The sequence below is a fragment of the Rattus norvegicus genome, chromosome 4 (assembly GCF_021556685.1).
Source record: "Rattus norvegicus strain SHRSP/BbbUtx chromosome 4, alternate assembly SHRSP_T2T, whole genome shotgun sequence".
In the NCBI taxonomy this organism is placed as follows: domain Eukaryota; kingdom Metazoa; phylum Chordata; class Mammalia; order Rodentia; family Muridae; genus Rattus; species Rattus norvegicus.
Window position 1 is genome coordinate 73,046,175 of NC_141537.1, and position 22,461 is coordinate 73,068,635.

The following is a 22,461-nucleotide window of genomic DNA, read 5'->3' on the forward strand; positions in this document are numbered from 1 at the left end:
TCAAACACTGATTCCCCCTTTCCAGGGATGCTTTCCTCCTAGCCTGTACTACTTTCCTTCTTACAGTGCAGCTTCATGTCTGTCTGTCTGTCTGTCCTTTAACAGGAGATCTACTCTTTCTTATTCACCTGGCAATATGATAGTTCCCAATGATAAATACCACTTTATTAGTTCTTCCAGTAGACTGTGCTAGGGAAATGAGTAAGGTCTAAATATAAAAAAGGCCACTTGGAAAAACAGCCCCATTGTCAATCAATGTCAGTTAGGGATCAGTATTATGAGGATTTTACTAAGTAGGACAGGGAGTAGAATCTAAGGGTCTATAAACAATGCAAAACAGCCTTGTCTGGTGGACAAAGTAAACAAAACGATGCAAATGAATGTAAAGCCAATGTTTATACTGATACAATGTAGCTAATGAGAAGAGAACATAAAAACAGGTCAGCAAGGGCAGGGACCCCAACTAGCAGTACTGAGTTCTGTTTTCTATTCCCTTGTTTTCTGTTACCCCAAATAAGCACACCTCTGCCTAGAGGCTGTAAGTGAGGACCTAGCTGGAACTGGGATTGGGCAGCTGGACACCTCCTGGCTGCATACAATGGACTGCCCAGCTCATCCCTCACTGGGTGAGGCCCAGTTTCCAAGTAAGTGCTGAAAAAAGCCCCTAGTCAAGCCATTCTAATGGTTCCCTATTTCCTTGGGACAATCCACAAGAATCACTACACAGCGCCAATTGATCTATCTCTCCTTGCTTCTTTCCTTCGTAGACTTCTATCTATGGATCCATAATAAATGTCTCTCTAAAACTCACCCATTCTGTTCCATGGATTTCATTTTGCAAAGTCAAGAGACAAGAACCCGAAGGCCACTGGCTCTGGGCAGTTTTGGTGGGTGAGTATTCTAGGACCACAGTTGTGTGAGGTAATGTTACCAAGAGCTGAGAAAGGCTTCTTTACTCTCAAACATACCCCAGTATCTTCACATCATTAATGTACCACAGGAAATAGTAAAGGGGTTTTGTTTTTTATGTTTTTACTAGGAAAATATTAGAGGTTTCAGGGATAAAAAACAATGAGAAGACTGAATTTATTATACTTTGACAATGATGATACTTCCCGGAGAAAAAAAAAGAGAGAGAGAGAGAGAGAGAGAGAGAGAGAGAGAGAGAGAGAGAGAGAGTGTGTGTGTTTCGTTTTTCCAACATCTGAATGTGGGAGTTAATGGAATGTGTTAAACTTGACTCATGCTTGGACTAGTAATGTATACATACATACATACATGTATGTGCATACATCACTTTAAAGTGTATCAATTCTTGGCAGGGTAATTTAGAATTTTCACACTTAGAATTTAACCTGTCCCTTATTATCCTAATTGCTTTTGTGGTTTTTGGGTAATGAACTTCTGCTTCATTCCCTTTGCCATCGTGCCATTGACTTTTCTCATTATAGGATTCATGTAGGTAAAGCGCACTTGCTCATTTAAAATGTTGTTAACTACCTAAGCTACACATGGCATTTATGTAGACCCGTACGGGCATCTGATCCGAGGACAACGCTGTCATGAAGGAATAGAAAGGAGATGACAGGGCCTGACAAGGATCCTGAAAAGCTGGCATGATTAAGGATCCAAAAGAAAGAGAACATCTCACTTGGTAAGGGATAGTGTGATTTGCATACAATGTGATTTAAACTGGCATTTAAAACTAGTGGAGGTGTTAATGGGAAAACATTCTAGCAACACCCGGGATGGAGTCACATGATATGGGGTGGTGGTGATATAATGCTGAATGTCAAATGCTTTAAAAGGCTCCCAGGAGAACAGAACAAAACACATCAATTAAATCATTAGAATAAAATACACAGAATAATGGAAGAGATGAAAATGATTTGGAAATGACTTATCCACTTTTTCCAGATAGCAGTGGATGGTGGCAAAGTGATGATGGTTTCTATTCACATTACAATTACAGGAGCATCAAATTTGATGAGAAGGCTGCCAGAGCCACCCTAGTCTGTACTCTCATAATCCTATAAGCAAAAGGCCAACCTTCTCGCCATACAACTTTTGTACTGGGTGTGCCCATTCAGATGAGCCCCATGTATTTAGTTCCCATTGTCATGAATGTAGTGGAAACTAAGACACATTTGTCCTTATAGAGGACCTGCCTTTGGTAGGACAGAAGTCAGTAGAAGTAGGAGAGAGCTCATTTTTCACCTTTCTTGACTGTTGGTCAAATTTAAGTTGGCCAGAACTCGTTTTTTTTTTCTGTCTGGAAAGACATGTCACTTGTACTCTGCAAGTAAGTAATTTTCTAAATAGGTAAGTAAAATTGCTTAACAATTTTATCTGGTTAAAAAAAAAACAAAACAGAACAGAACAACACAACACAACACAAAAGAACACAAACCCAGAAAGTAAATTAGATAACTTAAGATGGCTTAGGGGATAAAGGTACTTGCTGAATCTGAGTAGCATCCCCCAAATTCACAAGTGGAGGGCATGAATGACTCCACAAGGTTGACCTTGGAACTTTATATTTATCACACACACACACACACACACACACACACACACACACACACACACACTAAATAAATAAACAGAAAGCTTCTCCATTTGATAATTTTATATAAGTACCCCCTTAAGACACAAACACACACACACACACACACACACACACACACACACACACACAGAGGAAACAAGCATTAGTGAGGGTTAATAACAAATTGTTATTTCAAGATGAATTGTAAGATGTAAAGATAATTTGCAAATCCTAGTCTTCGGGGCTCAAAGCCATCACTATGCAGTGAACTGAGTCATAAACAACTTACTTAGAAAAGAAACATATACAGCAGTGCGGACCCCTAACAGCTCCCACAGAGGTCCTCAAGTCTCATCTTATCTCAGTTTCTCTTGCATTTTAGACTGCTACCAGAAAAGACACTAGGAAAGAAATCAAGCTCCTGGCTTTTATTATCTGGGTGCATTCCGTCTCCAGCTTTACCAGTTCTCAAAATGAAGAAAGTCTTAGTAGTCTCCCACTAGTTCCTGGTGTGATAAGAATCGATGTGACTTCATAGTACTGTCTCAGTCACTGCCGCTGGTGTCAGGACTTGAGCCCTGTTGCCCTCTTCCCTTCATATCAGTAACTGAAGTAAACAGCTATACACTTCCTTTATTTCTGTTACATTTCAAGGAAAGCTCACTGTAGGAGTAACAGATGGCAAGTTCCTTTAAACAATGATCCCTAGACGTGAATTTTGTCAGTCGGTCTGAAGTGTTGAAACACTGTCATTTTGCTGCTTTGTAATGTTGAAATCAGAGATGGTTGTGTTCTTTAGTTGGCTTAATTAGACACTTGTCTGGAGAGTTCTTTGCTAGTCTTTGCTGTTTTCCATTAGCTTAAGAATTTATCCTGTCTGTATGTAATCTTTACCTTGATTATTCTTTGAAATATAGCAAAATACATTTTATGATTATAAAAATATTTACTTTACAACAAACTTTGGGTGCATGCATGCATATACAAATTCACACTTGTGTAAACACATTTCTTAGGTAAAGGAGCTTCTGCTTGGGTTTGCAGGGCTGGCACACCCCCCTCCTTATCTTTTATTTAAGCCTAGTGTTCTCCAAATATTTTCAAATTTCCTTTATTAGCTATCTGACTTCAACAACCTAGAGATCATAGTACCAGCTCCCTGTTGGGAAAGCCACCTGGAGAGGACCATGCAGCCAAAGCATCCTAGCTATAAAACTGTCTTTGAACTGGTTAGTTTTCTTCATGAGTTCAGTATGTATCTTTTCCCCTTGAATTCTTGGTACAGTTTTTTTGAGAAGCCTGATGAATGACAACATCTGGTTTGTAATCAGTCCTGAAATGAGCTATCACAGTGAGCTTAAGTTCTGAGTACAATCCACAGACTGCTGGTCTAGGAGCTAGAAGATTAACTAGTGGCAAGAATATCCTAGGTGATGGCTATATGACTTTGATTCCCAAAGAATTTATTTTATATCTTATCTGCTTTGAGCCTGCCCAATCTGGGTGAAAGTTCATCTTGAAAAAGGACTTTGAGATAGGCTCTTTTATAATGTCCAAAACTTAAGGAAATAGACAAGGAAATAGACAGTGATTAATTCATCATATGTACACAAAAAACTAAGTTAGAAAATACAAACTTGAACAATCCATTCTGTATTTTCTGTTTTAAATTTTCATCTATAAAATGAGGATAATGATATTCCCTCCACATTAATATCAAGCTTGACTTAGTGACTGAGTTTAGAGAAAGGGTGGGCCAGGACATGTGAAAGAGCTATTCAAAATACAAAGTATTATTACTTGGGACCAGAAGAAAATTATACCCACTGTGCTGTTCCCACAGCAGAGTTTATTCACAGCACTTCTTGATTCTTTCTCTACAATTCACATAATCATGAAAGTTATTGCTTTGTTGTCTGGATATATTAACTGGATGGCTGAGTGCACAAGGCCCACTTCTGAATCAGTGCAAAAATGAAACGTGGAGGAGGGAAAATAGAAAGGGACTCTTGAGCTTCCACTGGAGTCATACTCATCAGTCAACCTGCCCACATAAATACCGGGAAATCAACTCAGTTAAACACATTGGGAGGCGAACTTGAGTTATGATAGTGTTCCTGAACACAGGTCAATGAAAACCTGGCACGCACACAAACTCCCATTTATCATATTCTCTGTAAATGCCCACTAATTGTTTTCATATTTAAATGGCTAGAATCAACCACAGAAATGTATGTTTTCAGACTGGTGGGCATTTTCTAAAAATACAACAGGATGCTATGACATATTGTAAATTATTGTTGGTTCTTTGTGTTCTCAACAGAATCACAAAAGGGTAAGGTCTTAAAAAAGAAAAGTCATTCAAGTCTGGTTCAAATTCTAAAACACAGAAAACAGTACTGGAACCAGGAGAAAAGTGTGTGTGTGTGTGTGTGTGTGTGTGTGTGTGTGTGTGTACATGCACACTTAGTTCTATTTAGTCTTATATGCTTGAAAAAGTAATTTTCTTATAACCACAGTATTTGAAAACCTTTCAGAATTATTTAGAGTTTAAAAAACAAGAAAATTTGTAAACATAAATTATATTCATTTATTTTTGACAACAGTATACACAAAGTATACAAAAAAGAGTTGGTTTCCATGAGTAAAATCCTTCTAAAACGAAAATGTCAGAATTCATCTAAAGTGGAAATTTGATTATCAATAGTCTGTGACAGACAAAAGTCTGTCTTTAAAATATTTATTGATTCTATGTATATGAGTGCACTGTAGCTGTCTTTAGACATATCAGAAGAGAGCATTGTATGCTTATAAACCACCATATGGTTTTTGGGACTTGAACTCAGGACCTCAGGAAGAGCAGTCTGTGCTCTAACCACCAAGCAATCTCTCCAGGCCACAGACAGAAATCTGTGTACTTAATATGAAAACCCATCCTTGTATTGTGGCACAATTGTGCACACGTGGAGTAAAGTGACATTTGTAAAAGCAGTTCCCAGGTAGCTACAAGGTGTGCACGGGATGCATGAAGCAAATGACAGTCAGCAAACTAGTATTTAAATGGCTTTCATTTCCTGAGATTCTAATGATATATGCTTATTAGATTACCAAGAGAAAGCTGAGCCTTCTGTCTCCTGCTTCTTTACATCATCGCCCATCAGACTGCTGCCTGTCTTGAGTAGAAAGCACTAGCCTCTCCCATAAGGACAGCCTCTGACAGTTAGAATCAGTAGTAAAATAATCAAGATCATGGATAAGAGACACCACTACTAAGAGAATGATTAAATCCACAAGTGGGTGGAGCTATAGCTTTGGTCTAAGGGATTCCTTACACATCCCAGTATACATTTAGCTAAACCTAAAATAAGCCTTGGGCCAAAGAAATCAGACTGAATGGGAGTTGTGACTCTCACAAAATGAACCATGTCCATGAGATCAATTCTTTTTTATCCTTAGTCTTTACCACTAGTGCCCAAAAGTCATGATGAATAATAACACTGAGATGGATTTCCTAAAGAATATGAATAGCCTGGATGCCTACCTTCAGAGTGATAGTGAAAGGGCAGTGTCAAACTTCTTTGGGATTGCTAGTGTACACCGAATCAATGATGTTATTTTAGAACATTACTGAGTCTACTGATGAGGAACCTAATATTGCAGGTTGAACTGACAGCCCATATTCAATGTTCAATTACTCCCTCTAGACCCTGACAGTAAGGGTCACCACAAATACCTTGAGATGATACTTACCTGGGATGTCTAGGTGATTCTCCTATCATCAAAGATCCCTCAAAAGAGGGAGCCTGAAGATTCAGCATCAGAGAAAAAGTGACCTGACCACCATGTTTACACCTCTAGACTTTCACTCCATGTGTGTAAGTACTGGAGAGAACCTTCTCCTTTTAGTGGACAGTTGTCACGGCAGAGATTCATTGTCAGTCAAGCTGCTGAGCATAAGTGGCTGTTGAATAGGGGTTCATGCTCAGTCACGAATACAAGAAAAGAATCAGTTATTCATACCATTTTCTCTGAGGGTCATGGAACATCTGCAGGAGACAGACGCTTACTCCCAAGGTATGAATCAAGGGATGATGTATAGGGGAGATATTTCTTTCAAAATGAAATATTTCCTCCTGAAGTGAGTTGGAAAGTGCCTAAGATCTAAGAAGCCCAGCAAACAGGAGGATTAGAAAACTTAGAAAATATACAAGGCTTGTGAGGCTCCCTCTGCACTACTGATAGGAGATTCCTTACTGAAGCTGCCTGAAGCCAAGGGAACTCTAGTGATAGAGTTATTGTGAGTCATTACCCACTGAGAGGTTGGATTTTGTGAGGCAGCTGCCCTTGAGTTGCCTGTGCTCCTCTACGTAACCTCTTACTCAGATTCCTATAAGTAACCTTAGTAATCTCACTGGTTTATCATCATAGAATTAGGTAGAATTGTTTCTTTGGTCTGTTGCCAGTGACCTATCAATGTGAATACACACACAATACTGTGAGACAGTGAATGCTTTTCTCCAAAGACTTGAACCAAGGCAATGATGTTCACTTTTACTTATATTCAAATTTCTACTGATGGTTCTAGTCTACATATTTCGGGAGTAAAATAAATTAGAGACATCCAGTTTTCAAAAGAATGAATAAAATCATATTTCCAGACATACTGTCATATGAAAAAATTAAAATGAATCCCCTAAAAAAAACCCACAAAAACTGTTCAGCAAGGCTATTGGGATGAGTATTTTGGTTGTCAACTTGACTACATCTGGAATTAACTAAAACTCTAAAATGGCTGGGTACACCTGTGAGGAAGGTTTGCTTAATTAAACCATTTGAAATAGGAAGATCCACTTTATAATCTGGATCTTCGGGGTGGAAAAACACACTTTTAATCCATATCTTTTGACGTGGGATAACACACATCTAATCTGGGTTAAACCAACTATTAGCCTATATACAGGACCCATAAGAAGGAAGCTCACTCTTTTCCTGTTCTTTCTCTAGCTAGAAGTCCATTCCTTCATTGGCATTAGAGTCTACTTCTTCAGGATTCTCAAAGTATACTGCAGACCAGGAGACATATACTCTCTTGAGAACTGAACAACTACTGGATTTCTGGACCTTCTATTCATAGGTAGCTATTTCTGAATTAGCTGAACCACAGACTGTAAGCACTCTAGTAACTCTCACATATGTTATTGTAGAAAACCCTAATATATCTATAGAACATGAAATAAATTGATACACATTTGATACATGTCAAATAAAATAAAATCACAATAGTTCTGTCACAACTGCGTAAAAACAAAACAAAACTTGGAAATTAATGGCACAAGAGGACTAAACTAAGGCAGTAATGTCATCAAAATATGGCCGAAAATGTTAAAAGACTTGAATAAATGAAAAGCAGTCTGTGTTCACAGATTAGAAGATTTGACACTCATGAGATGGTGATTCTCTACAATGTGATTTACAGAATCTAGACAATCCCTAAGGGAATCATAGCTGATTTCTTTATAGGAACCAACATACTTTGAGTTATTACCTCATATCATTTCTAAAAATTAATATAAAGTAGACAGAACCCAAAGGTAAAATCCTATGAATAGCAACACAGGAGTGAATATTTATGACAATGGACTTGGCAAAAATACTCTTTTACAAAGTGTATGTAGTTTATATCTGTGTGTAAGGGTTGTTGGTATGTGTAGTTATATGGATGTGTATGAGCATGTTTATGTATATACAAGTACATGCACATGGCTAGAGGTAAATACCATGACTTGTTTGTCAGCCTTGTTTACTGACTTGCCAATTAGGCTCGGCAGGTTTGACAACACACTCCAGGATCCATCTACCTCACCTTCCCTGAACTGCTGCTTCTAAGCAGGAGCCACCCACCTGGCTTTTTGCATGGGTTCTGGTGTCATGGGTGTGTGGCACTTTACTAAATGAGTTATCTCCCTAGTACTAGTGCAAAGTCTTTTGTTTGTTCGTTTGCTTTTAGATAAAAGACCATAACAACTTGTGATTCATAAGTGGTAGTGCTGCTATGTTGTGTTACTGAATAATTTTAATTGGTAAAAAAAATAGAATAAACACAACATATTTTATTTCTATTATTAATGACCAAACTAGTAAATAGAACCAACAGTCCAAAGGACAGTTAAACAACAGACACATGAATAGTCAGGGCTGCTGAAATAAATCTGCTAACAAAAACCTGTCTAGTCACATGCAATAATAGCTCATTTTGTTTGTATAGAAGAAGATGTGTGACTTATTTAAATAGGAACCATATATGATTAGTCAACAGTTAAAACACAAAGTACCCAAGCTACAAAATAACCACAATGAAGAACAGGCTCAATGAGCTGTAGAATCTGGTTGTCCAGACTAGGCATCTGTGATGGTTTGTATATGCTTGGCCCAGGGAGTGGCACTATTAGGAGGTGTGGCCTTGTTGGAGTAGCTGTGTCACAGTGGGCGTGGGCCTAAGACCCTCATCCTTGTTGCCTGGAAGTCAATCTTCCACTAACAGCCTTCAGATGAAGATGGAGAACTCTCAGCTTTGCCTGCACCAGGCCTGCCTGGATGTTACCATGCTCCCGCCTTGATGATAATGGTATGAACCTCTGAACCTGTAAGCCAGCCCTAACTGAATGCTGTTTTTATAAGAGTTGCCTTGGTCATGGTGTCTCTTCACAGCAGTAAAACCGTAACTAAGACAGCAACCTCAACCACTGAAGGATATCCAGAGAGCCGTCTGTCTACATCAATGGCTTCTTAAAATTTTCATGGTAACAAGTGGTTTGAGAACTGAAAAATTTCTGTTAAAGTCTAACTTTGACTCAATCTTACATGTACAATTTCATTATATTTATCTTTTATTTAAATTTATTTTAAATTTTTCTTTTATTAAAAATACAATATATTCTTCATACAATATATTCTGATTATGGTTCCCCTCCTCCAACTCCTCTGTGTTGCTTGCCACTTCTACCTCTCCTATCAGAATCCACATCCTTTCTGTCTCTCCTAAGAAAACACACTGGTAACTTAAAAACAATAATTAATAACATAAAACAATCAGAAAAAAAGCACTATAGAAAAAGCATGAGATACAGATGTAGATGGATGGACATACAGTTAGAGCACAGTCCAGGAATGGAGTTTTATGGGAATTCTGAGTGCTTGTCTCCAAGGAAACAAGACAAGAATCTTGTGACCTTAGTTTCCTCAAAATATAGAACTGTCTTTGGAATGTGCTTTTCTGCTCAGGGGTAGCGTTTGCCCTGGGGCTCATCCTCGTATACTCTCCTCAGTTGATTCTTCTTACCCACAGAGCACATACTGTTTAATGCTCTGAATAAAGTTGGCTACTGCATGAAACTTTAGTCTGATTCACTTTTAGGTCCCACTCTCCCAGGATCATACCAACAACTGGAGTAGTAAGAACATACATATTCCATACACAGGGAATCACTAAAAACAAAACTGGAATTCATAACATTAATGTAAAAACCTATAAGGTTAAAGTAACTGCCCTGTAAAAATCTCATGAGATAAAGAACCTCCATAGACGCCACTGGGGTCGTTGTGTCTTAGTCGTCTACTGTCCCGCATTGGGACTGGCCTCACGAGTAGTTTGGATCCCCAGGGACTCCCTTGAGAGAACTGATTTTTCCTCTGTGAGTGGTTATTAGTTGGAAATATCTACTAGGCTGGGAGGGGAAGGGCTGTGTTCCTTTCAGCACTGGAACCTATCTGGGTCAGAACCCTGCGGGCTCTCTGTATGCGGCCACACTCTATGAGAGTTTATATCTGTGTCAGTCCTGCTGTGTTTAGAGGAACTTGTTTCCTTAACTGTCATTCTGTGGAGAATATCCAATAGCCTTGGCAACAGCCTGGGTTGTTTGGGGGTTCCCATGGGTCCTCTTTGGACAACAACTTGATTAGAAATAACCATGTCTGACACTGGAAGCTTCCTTTGGACCCCTTGGGGCTCCACCTCTTCTGTCATTTGGCAATTTCATTTAAATCTCTCTCATACACTAATAGATTTTAGGAAGCTTGTATGGTATTAGTTTCCCTTCAAATGGCCCTTCATACTAGCTGTTTCGCCCTGTACTTCTTCCTTCTCCCCCTCTTCCCTCTCCCTCCCCATTTGATCCTCCTGTTCCTGTCCCCACCCTGTCCATCCATAACTATTCTATTTCCCTTTCCTAAGGAGATATTGATCACTTCCTAGTACCTTACATTAGACTCTGTACATAATGTCTATGCTTCTACAGATTGTAGTGTGGTTATCACTGACTTACAGCTAATATCTACATACAAGGGAATGAAATGTGCTTGTCACTCAGGGTCTGGGTTACCTTACTCAAGATGATATTTTCCTAGCTCTATACATGTGCCTACACATTTCATGATTTCCCTTTTGTTTAATAGCTGAGTAAAGCAGCATCGTGTAAATGTGCCACATTTTCTTTATCTATTCATCTACTGACAGAAGGCTATGCTGTTTCCAACTTCTGGATATTATGAAGACAGCAGCAAGGAACATGATTGAACGGCCATACTGATTTCTATGGTGGCTGTACAAGTCTTCAGTCCCAATAGCAATGGATGAGTTTCCCCCTTACTATATATCCTTGTTAGCACGAGCTGCCATTCGTTTTATTGGTCTTGGGCATTCTGATGGGTGTAACATGAAATCTCAGAGTAGTTTTGATTTGCATTTCTTGGAATTACAGATATGTCCATCATGCATTTTTCACTTATTATCATAAAAATGTAGAGAAAATTATTTTAAAATTATTTTATTATTTTAAATTATTTTAAAAAGTGAAGCAACCTATAACCACACAAATGAATAATGGTATATTATATTTAGGCAAGATCGAACATTATATCCCTCTAAGAAGGCACTGTTCTTCAAAATCTCGATTTTCATAGTGCTGTGGGAACTAGAGAATGAAGAATATTCTAAACAGCTCTGGGAATTATACTTGGACTTATGACTCTCCTTATCATCCGGACTAGGATGCTGGGCTACAGCCCCCCCCTCCCCCCATCTGTCCTTTGGCTTGGTGCTTTATCCTTCCTGGTGCCAGTACTGAGAAAGGTGGTTGCCACTAGATCTAGTAGACAGTTTACTGCTGTCTACCTCGGATCCTTGTAAGTAATGGGAAATGTGGGAATTAAAACAGTCTATTTAGGTTGCAATGTTTTCAAAACACATTTAATGGAGCTCCTGTCAGCATTGGGTTGAATAGCTTCAAAGCCTGTCGCACACTTATGTGCAGGGAGGAGACCTGCTCTCTCCTTTCAAACTGACAGGTCTCTAGATGTGATTCAAAGGAGCTCCAGTTTCCCTAATTGTTTCAACACTGAATCATAGAAAAGACTTAAAAATAATCTTTTTATCTTCAAACTATTTCAGAGGTGAACATGTTAAAAAATAATGACATGGTTGTATATTTCTCTCATACAGCTCTAGATAGACATGGTTAATCATAGATAGTTGATTCTATGTCTGGCAGTTTTTCCTCTCTTTTGAAGGGTGCATCACCATTTATTTAATAAACACATTCTTATTTCTTTTTTCAGGACAGGGAGTGTTTGCATAGCTTAGTAAAGCTCATAATTTTTGGAAAACATTTTAATATTTAATAACAGCAGCTAATCTGTGAAAGCTCACAGGTTTGATTATGAAAACCACTTGCAAACTCAGGACTTGAGCTACTTCTAAAAAGTAAAGTGTAGTTTCTGTACAAACCAGGGAGAACACAAACCAAGAGAGAAGTGGACAACTCAGACATGGCATCAAGAGGCATAAAACAAAACAAAACACTGAGAAAACGACTTCAGCAGAATTAATTTAGTGAATGAAGTTTTAGGAACTAAAAACACTAGCAGAGAGTTTTAAGGATATATGTGTCAGCCATACATCTGATGAAGAACTCATAACTAGAACATGTGAAGGACTCACATCCTAGGTCAAAGGGAACAACTCAATTACCAGAGAAGCAAAGGCCTTGATAAGATTTTCTCCAAGGAAGATATACAAATGTCCCATCTAGCTTATAAACGAGTTGCTGGGCCATCATAAGTCATCACCAAAACAAGTGGAAACTATAAGTATACTCTCTGTGGCTCCAGGCAACAGGACAGAATAAAAAATGACAAGGACAACTGAGGGTATGGGAATTGAAACACTCAGATGGTGGCAGGAGGATTTGGCAGGGGCTTCAGAAATCGGCCTGTCATTTCATCCTTAGGTTAACTGTATGAACACCAAAGACATTGAGGATGAAAACTTCTAGTCATGGTGCACATGTCTGTGAAGAGGAGGGTACCCAGAGACTCGTGTTTTCAGAGTCATCTCTGCCCAAAACAAACATCCTCTTCCCAATGAAAGACAAACCCTCTCTTTTCCAAAAGGGTTTTACTCACTGAGGTTCCATTTCAGGCCTGTTGTCGTCACATGGTTGCAAGGCTGTCCAACAGGAATAAGGCCACACCAGCTGCCTTCCATTCCAGTGTCTACACGGAGTCTGTGCTTTCCCTGAAGAAGAACAGCAAGTATGAAGAGGGGCATGAAAGGAACAATCTGCAGCCTGCTGGGGGCCAGCCAATAACACTTAATGTGACTTATCGTACTAACCACAAACCAACTTAATGCATTCTTTCACTTGACTTAGATCTACTTTTCTATATTCAGCTTATTATTAATTCTAAGATTCGCACTGAAAAAATTGGTTAAATATGTGTAGGGCCACACGCATAGTCTTATTCTTGGAACCTACCAATTGTAAAGATACCATCCATTGCACCTGCTGAAGCTGCAACCTTTTGTGACACTGAGTTCTAGACTAACAACCACATATTCTTGTTGTGGTTAGTTTTTGTCAACTTGACACAAACTAGAGTTACTTCGGAAGGCGGAAACTCCACTTAAGAATTATCTCCATCAGATTGACCTGTGGGCATGTTTCTGTGGGCATTTTCTTGATTAATGATTAAGTGGAAGGGCTCAGCCCACCGTGGTTAGTGCTGTCCTTGGGCAAGTAGTGTTGAGTAGTGTTGTGATACGTAAGCAAGCCAGTGAAAGCAAGCCCGTAAACAGCACTCCGCCATGGCCTCTGCTTTAGCTCCTGCCATCAGGGTCCTGCCTTGGCTTTCCCTCAATGATGTCCTGTAAACTGTAAGTCAAATAAACCCTTCCTACCCCAAGTAAAATAATAGGGAACGTTTTATTTAAATATTCAATCAGATAAGGCCTAAGTATAATCAAACGAATTATTTTTAAGGGTAGTACATTTTGAACCTGGTGTCTGCTGTTGGGATAGAAGAGGGACAACCAATGTAGCTATGCCATGCAGGAGATAATAGCTACACAGAAGCATGGGTAGATTGTGTGGTACATATAACATGCCTGAGTGGCAGAAATGAGTCTGCAGGATGACCTGTGAAGGGTTCTTTTCATCAGTGATTAAGTGGGAGGGCTCAGTCCACTGCGGGTAGTGCCAACCCTGGGCAAGTGGTTCCGGTTTGTATAAAAACACAATGCTCACTCATGGACCTCCATGTTAGCACGAAAGATGTGTCTCCACATAACACTTCAAGTGACAATAATGAGTCAACACTATGTCCTCACTTATTACAAAGGAGCCACAGGGAGGCATGGTGAGGAACACACTGCAGGCAGTATATGTGTGTACATGGGGGCTGGGGACTGTATGTAATCTGCTTAATGTGCTCAACTGTAAATCTTCTCTAAAAGTAAGAATGTGTAAGTTTTAAAAATGGGGAGAAATGGGATGAGGAACTGTGAGAGAGAGGGGACTGAGGAGCAGCAGCAACTGGAATGTAAATAAATAAGATAATTTCAATTAAAAAAATGGCTCACAGCAACCCCTCATTCTCCCCTCATTGGGACTGAGGGGGAAGGATGGTGGGTCTGAAACCTCACTTGCTGAGCAGTGTCTCTTAACGGGAACAGGAGTCACTTCTCCACAGCTATTACAGTTGATTCTGATGTTCCTCTAAAAGTCATAATTCTCTGCAAGGCAAGTATGTCTTGATTACTTTGTATAGCTTTCTTTTAAACTGACTGAGAATGGCTAGTTTACCACACACTTATTTTCCCACTCCCTCCTTTTCTCCAAAGCAAAGCAAAAGTAATTCTCTCTGAGGATAGATATTCAGAATACAATACAATCGAACATCCTGGATACAACCCATTGCACATTTACAAATACTGAAAGAGGTAAAGATGTCTACTTTATAATAACAGCAGTTGTCAGTAGAAGAGGTGGCAGAAATTTCTAGTTCGTTACAGTATTTTGGCTCCAGAAGAAAACTATGTGACAGCATTTCATGTAGGTAGAATTTGTCTCAGTTTCTTGTTTAAGGCTGCACTTCTAGGGTCCTTTGGCAGAAATGCCACACTATTGGAGGGTGACAGCTAAGCTGCAACCTTCTGGAATGGAGTTGCATATATAGGGCTCAAGAGGGCTGGAAGAAGGAGGGTGGCATCTGCATGGAGGCCCAGACCATGACATTTCTGACAATAGGGGTAACTTCCTATTGTTCATCAAAGAGGGATTCACACACTATGGGCATATCTCATTTTCAATGTGTTGATATTCACCCTGGCTTTTAGTTACTCTTCTTCCTTGTTTTTGGACTGCTTTATGTTTTGGCAGAAGCCAGCTAAATACATTGTATGTTTGGTGTTCTAGTGAAGTCTAGCGAAGACCGATGAAGGAAAGAATAATTCTTTCTTTTTTTTTTTTTTTTTTTTTTTTTTTATCTTCTAGAATACTTTCTTTTTTTTTTTTTTTTTTTTTATTAACTTGAGTATTTCTTATATACATTTCGAGTGTTATTCCCTTTCCCGGTTTCCGGGCAAACATCCCCCTCCCCCCTCCCCTTCCTTATGGGTGTTCCCCTCCCAACCCTCCCACCATTGCCGCCCTCCCCCCATAGACTAGTTCACTGGGGGTTCAGTCTTAGCAGGACCCAGGGCTTCCCCTTCCACTGGTGCTCTTACTAGGATATTCATTGCTACCTATGGGGTCAGAGTCCAGGGTCAGTCCATGTATAGTCTTTAGGTAGTGGCTTAGTCCCTGGAAGCTCTGGTTGCTTGGCATTGTTGTACTTTTGGGGTCTCGAGCCCCTTCAAGCTCTTCCAGTTCTTTCTCTGATTCCTTCAATAGGGGACCTATTCTCAGTTCAGTGGTTTGCTGCTGGCATTCGCCTCTGTATTTGCTGTATTCTGGCTGTGTCTCTCAGGAGCGATCTACATCCGGCTCCTGTCGGTCTGCACTTCTTTGCTTCATCCATCTAGTCCAATTGGGTGGCTGTATATGTATGGGCCAAATGTGGGACAGGCTCTGAATGGGTGTTCCTTCAGTCTCTGTTTTAATCTTTGCCTCTCCCTTCCCTGCCAAGGGTATTCTTTTTCCTCATTTAAAGAAGGAGTGAAGCATTCACATTTTGATCATCCGTCTTGAGTTTCGTTTGTTCTAGGGATCTAGGGTAATTCAAGCATTTGGGCTAATAGCCACTTATCAATGAGTGCATACCATGTATGTCTTTCTGTGATTGGGTTAGTTCACTCAGGATGATATTTTCCAGTTCCAACCATTTGCCTACGAATTTCATAAACTCGTTGTTTTTGATAGCTGAGTAGTATTCCATTGTGTAGATGTACCACATTTTCTGTATCCATTCCTCTGTTGAAGGGCATCTGGGTTCTTTCCATTTTCTGGCTATTATAAATAAGGCTGCGATGAACATAGTGGAGCACGTGTCTCTTTTATATGTTGAGGCATCTTTTGGGTATATGCCCAAGAGAGGTATAGCTGGATCCTCAGGCAGTTCAATGTCCAATTTTCTGAGGAACCTCCAGACTGATTTCCAGAATGGTTTTACCAGTCTGCAATCCCACCAACAATGGAGGAGTGTTCCTCTTTCTCCACAACCTCGCCAGCATCTGCTGTCACCTGAGTTTTTGATCTTAGCCAATCGCACTGGTGTGAGGTGAAATCTCAGGGTTGTTTTGATTTGCATTTCCCTTATGACTAAAGATGTTGAACATTTCTTTAGGTGTTTCTCAGCCATTCGGCATTCCTCAGCTGTGAATTCTTTGTTTAGCTCTGAACCCCATTTTTTAATAGGGTTATTTGTTTCCCTGCGGTCTAACTTCTTGAGTTCTTTGTATATTTTGGATATAAGGCCTCTATCTGTTGTAGGGTTGGTAAAGATCTTTTCCCAATCTGTTGGTTGCCGTTTTGTCCTAACCACAGTGTCCTTTGCCTTACAGAAGCTTTGCAGTTTTATGAGATCCCATTTGTCAATTCTTGATCTTAGAGCATAAGCCATTGGTGTTTTGTTCAGGAAATTTTTTCCAGTGCCCATGTGTTCCAGATGCTTCCCTAGTTTTTCTTCTATTAGTTTGAGTGTGTCTGGTTTGATGTGGAGGTCCTTGATCCACTTGGACTTAAGCTTTGTACAGGGTGATAAGCATGGATCGATCTGCATTCTTCTACATGTTGCCCTCCAGTTGAACCAGCACCATTTGCTGAAAATACTATCTTTTTTCCATTGGATGGTTTTGGCTCCTTTGTCAAAAATCAAGTGACCATAGGTGTGTGGGTTCATTTCTGGGTCTTCAATTCTATTCCATTGGTCTATCTGTCTGTCTCTGTACCAATACCATGCAGTTTTTATCACTATTGCTCTGTAATACTGCTTGAGTTCAGGGATAGTGATTCCCCCTGAAGTCCTTTTATTGTTGAGGATAGCTTTAGCTATCCTGGGTTTTTTGTTATTCCAGATGAATTTGCAAATTGTTCTGTCTAACTCTTTGAAGAATTGGATTGGTATTTTGATGGGGATTGCATTGAATCTGTAGATTGCTTTTGGTAAAATGGCCATTTTTACTATATTAATCCTGCCAATCCATGAGCATGGGAGATCTTTCCATCTTCTGAGGTCTTCTTCAATTTCTTTCTTCAGTGTCTTGAAGTTCTTATTGTACAGATCTTTTACTTGCTTGGTTAAAGTCACACCGAGGTACTTTATATTATTTGGGTCTATTATGAAGGGTGTCGTTTCCCTAATTTCTTTCTCGGCTTGTTTCTCTTTTGTATAGAGGAAGGCAACTGATTTATTTGAGTTAATTTTATACCCAGCCACTTTGCTGAAGTTGTTTATCAGCTTTAGTAGTTCTCTGGTGGAACTTTTGGGATCACTTAAATATACTATCATGTCATCTGCAAATAGTGATATTTTGACCTCTTCTTTTCCGATCTGTATCCCTTTGATCTCCTTTTGTTGTCTGATTGCTCTGGCTAGAACTTCAAGAACTATATTGAATAAGTAGGGAGAGAGTGGGCAGCCTTGTCTAGTCCCTGATTTTAGTGGGATTGCTTCAAGTTTCTCTCCATTTAGTTTAATGTTAGCAACTGGTTTGCTGTATATGGCTTTTACTATGTTTAGGTATGGGCCTTGAATTCCTATTCTTTCCAGGACTTTTATCATGAAGGGGTGTTGAATTTTGTCAAATGCTTTCTCAGCATCTAATGAAATGATCATGTGGTTCTGTTCTTTCAGTTTGTTTATATAATGGATCACGTTGATGGTTTTCCGTATATTAAACCATCCCTGCATGCCTGGGATGAAGCCTACTTGATCATGGTGGATGATTGTTTTGATGTGCTCTTGAATTCGGTTTGCCAGAATTTTATTGAGTATTTTTGCGTCGATATTCATAAGGGAAATTGGTCTGAAGTTCTCTTTCTTTGTTGTGTCTTTGTGTGGTTTAGGTATAAGAGTAATTGTAGATTCGTAGAAGGAATTCGGTAGGGCTCCATCTGTTTCAATTTTGTGGAATAGTTTGGATAATATTGGTATGAGGTCTTCTATGAAGGTTTGATAGAATTCTGCACTAAACCCATCTGGACCTGGGCTCTTTTTGGTTGGGAGACCTTTAATGACTGCTTCTATTTCCTTAGGAGTTATGGGGTTGTTTAACTGGTTTATCTGTTCCTGATTTAACTTTGATACCTGGTATCTGTCTAGGAAATAGTCCATTTCCTGAAGATTTTCAAATTTTGTTGAATATAGGTTTTTATAGTAAGATCTGATGATTTTTTGAATTTCCTCTGAATCTGTAGTTATGTCTCCCTTTTCATTTCTGATTTTGTTAATTTGGACGCACTCTCTGTGTCCTCTCGTTAGTCTGGCTAAGGGTTTATCTATCTTGTTGATTTTCTCAAAGAACCAACTTTTGGTCCTGTTGATTCTTTCTATGGTCCTTTTTGTTTCTACTTGGTTGATTTCAGCTCTGAGTTTGATTATTTCCTGCCTTCTACTCCTCCTGGGTGTATTTGCTTCTTTTTGTTCTAGAGCTTTTAGGTGTGCTGTCAAGCTGCTGACATATGCTCTTTCCTGTTTCTTTCTGCAGGCACTCAGCGCTATGAGTTTTCCTCTTAGCACAGCTTTCATTGTGTCCCATAAGTTTGAGTATGTTGTATCTTCATTTTCATTAAATTCTAAAAAGTTTTTAATTTCTTTCTTTATTTCTTCCTTGACCAGGTTATCATTGAGTAGATCATTGTTCAATTTCCACGTATATGTGGGCATTCTTCCCTTATTGTTATTGAAGACCAGTTTTAGGCCGTGGTGGTCCGATAGCACGCATGGGATTATTTCTATCTTTCTGTACCTGTTGAGGCCCGTTTTTTGACCAATTATATGGTCAATTTTGGAGAAAGTACCATGAGGAGCTGAGAAGAAGGTATATCCTTTTGCTTTAGGATAGAATGTTCTATAAATATCCGTTAAGTCCATTTGGCTCATGACTTCTCTTAGTCTGTCGACATCACTGTTTAATTTCTGTTTCCATGATCTGTCCATTGATGAGAGTGGGGTGTTGAAATCTCCCACTATTATTGTGTGAGGTGCAATGTGTGTTTTGAGCTTTAGTAAGGTTTCTTTTACGTATGTAGGTGCCCTTGTATTTGGGGCATAGATATTTAGGATTGAGAGTTCATCTTGGTTGATTTTTCCTTTGATGAATATGAAGTGTCCTTCCTTATCTTTTTTGATGACTTTTAGTTGGAAATTGATTTTATTTGATATTAGAATGGCTACTCCAGCTTGCTTCTTCTGACCATTTGCTTGGAAAGTTGTTTTCCAGCCTTTCACTCTGAGGTAGTGTCTGTCTTTGTCTCTGAGGTGTGTTTCCTGTAGGCAGCAGAATGCAGGGTCCTCGTTGCGTATCCAGTTTGTTAATCTATGTCTTTTTATTGGGGAGTTGAGGCCATTGATATTGAGAGATATTAAGGAATAGTGATTATTGTTTCCCTTTATATTCATATTTGGATGTGAGGTTATGTTTGTGTGCTTTCATTCTCTTTGTTTTGTTGCCAAGACGATTAGTTTCTTGCTTCTTCTAGGGTATAGCTTGCCTCCTTATGTTGGGCTTTACCATTTATTATCCTTTGTAGTGCTGGATTTGTAGAAAGATATTGTGTAAATTTGGTTTTGTCATGGAATATCTTGGTTTCTCCATCAATGTTAATTGAGAGTTTTGCTGGATACAGTAACCTGGGCTGGCATTTGTGTTCTCTTAGGGTCTGTATGACATCAGTCCAGGATCTTCTGGCCTTCATAGTTTCTGGCGAGAAGTCTGGTGTGATTCTGATAGGTCTCCCTTTATATGTTACTTGACGTTTTTCCCTTACTGCTTTTAATATTCTTTCTTTATTTTGTGCGTTTGGTGTTTTGACAATTATGTGACGGGAGGTGTTTCTTTTCTGGTCCAATCTATTTGGAGTTCTGTAGGCTTCTTGTATGCCTATGGGTATCTCTTTTTTTAGGTTAGGGAAGTTTTCTTCTATGATTTTGTTGAAGATATTTACTGGTCCTTTGAGCTGGGAGTCTTCACTCTCTTCTATACCTATTATCCTTAGGTTTGATCTTCTCATTGAGTCCTGGATTTCCTGTATGTTTTGGACCAGTAGCTTTTTCCGCTTTACATTATCTTTGACAGTTGAGTCAATGATTTCTATGGAATCTTCTGCTCCTGAGATTCTCTCTTCCATCTCTTGTATTCTGTTGGTGAAGCTTGTATCTACAGCTCCTTGTCTCTTCTTTTGGTTTTCTATATCCAGGGTTGTTTCCCTGTGTTCTTTCTTGATTGCTTCTATTTCCATTTTTAATTCCTTCATCTGTTTGATTGTGTTTTCCTGGAATTCTTTCAGGGATTTTTGCCATTCCTCTCTGTAGGCCTCTACTTGTTTATTAATGATTTCCTGTGTTTCCCTAAGTGTGTTCATGTCTTTCTTGAAGTCCTCCAGCATCATGATCAAATATGATTTTGAAACTAGATCTTGCTTTTCTGGTGTGTTTGGATATTCCATGTTTGTTTTGGCGGGAGAATTGGGCTCCGATGATGGCATGCAGTCTTGGTTTCTGTTGCTTGGGTTCCTGCGCTTGCCTCTCGCCATCAGATTATCTCTAGTGTTACTTTGTTCTGCTATTTCTGACAGTGGCTAGACTGACCTATAAGCCTGTGTGTCAGGAGTGCTGTAGACCTGTTTTCCTCTCTTTCAGTCAGTTATGGGGACAGTGTGTTCTGCTATCCGGCGTGTAGTTTTTCCTCTCTACAGGTCTTCAGCTGTTCTTGTGGGCCTGTGTCTTGAGTTCACCAGGCAGCTTTCTTGCAGCAGAAAATTTGGTCTTACCTGTGGTCCCGAGGCTCAGGTTCGCTCGTGGGGTGCTGCCCAGGGGCCCTCTGCAGCGGCAGCAACCAGGAAGACCTGTGCCGCCCCTTCCGGGAGCTTCAGTGCACCAGGGTTCCAGATGGTCTTTGGCTTTTTCCTCTGGCGTCCGAGATGTGTGTGCAGGGAGCAGTCTCTTCTGGTTTCCCAGGCTTGTCTGCCTCTCTGAAGGTTTAGCTCTCCCTCCCACGGGATTTGGGTGCAGAGAACTGTTTATCCGGTCTGTTTCTTTCAGGTTCCGGCGGTGTCTCAGGCGCAGAAGTCCTGCCGCTCCTGGGCCCTCCCCCACGGGAGCCCAGAGGCCTTATACAGTTTCCTCTTGGGCCAGGGATGTGGGCAGGGGTGAGCAGTGTTGGTGGTCTCTTCCGCTCTGCAGCCTCAGGAGTGCCCACCTGACCAGGCGGTTGGGTCTCTCTCTCACCGGGTCTGGGAGCAGAGAGCTGCTGCGGGCCGGGATCCGCGGGTGTGGGAAGAATAATTCTTTCAACTGATGGATATTGACTCTCAGAGATGATTCTTCAGCTTTCAACATATAATGCAAAGGAAACAGGACATACACATGTTACATTTTATTATCCTGGGGAGAGAAGCAATGCTGTAAAGTCACTGATTTAAGCAGCACAGTGGGAAGTCTCCTTACTTGACTTTGCTAGGTATTCATGGCTTTTCTCGTTATCCTAAGAACCAATGCACCTTAACATTTTCATTCTGGGAGTAAAATAGTTTAGAGACTTGAGAAGTCACATATAGGTCTTAGACTATCATCAATTAACATTTTGTCTCTTGCTTTAAAAGTGTGCTTTGCCATATGTGAAGGGTCTCAGTGTTTATAAATATGCAAATTTAGCTTTTATGGCTAAAAGAGAAGAGTATTACGCTTTCGTCCTCGATCAGCATGTCAATGTGACATCGCTAAAAAATGAATGACTGGTGAAGGAACTTTTGTTCATTCCCTAGATTTCTCAATTTATAATATATGCTAGTCTATATGAGATTTGACAGAAGCAGGCATCCAGTCTGACGTTAAAGAACTCCTGCAGGATTTATGGCATCACTGAAGAGCAGAGGCACATGAACTAATCATTCACTTCCATATACTCCCATGAATCACTG

At 39.8% G+C, this 22,461-nt stretch overlaps 1 protein-coding gene and 1 long non-coding RNA gene across 7 annotated transcripts in view; one reads left to right on the plus strand and one right to left on the minus strand.

Moving 5' to 3' along the window:
* The window catches only part of Tpk1 (thiamin pyrophosphokinase 1), a 378,286-nt gene that overhangs the window by 62,208 nt on the left and 293,617 nt on the right, over positions 1-22,461 (minus strand). For both annotated transcript variants that reach the window (NM_001134994.1, XM_087659205.1), the window contains 1 exon segment: positions 13,007-13,118. In NM_001134994.1, the coding sequence (NP_001128466.1) occupies positions 13,007-13,118 (112 nt within the window).
* LOC108350700 (uncharacterized) overlaps positions 9,071-22,461 on the plus strand; it is a 67,557-nt gene continuing 54,166 nt past the window's right edge. For 2 of the 5 annotated variants that reach the window (XR_015686529.1, XR_015686525.1), the window contains exons 1-2: positions 9,084-9,173; positions 13,023-13,135. This is a non-coding gene — a long non-coding RNA (uncharacterized LOC108350700). Of the gene's footprint in view, positions 9,174-13,022; positions 13,136-22,461 lie in introns of all 5 variants that reach the window. The other 3 variants (XR_015686526.1, XR_015686528.1, XR_015686527.1) reach the window with 3 other exon arrangements.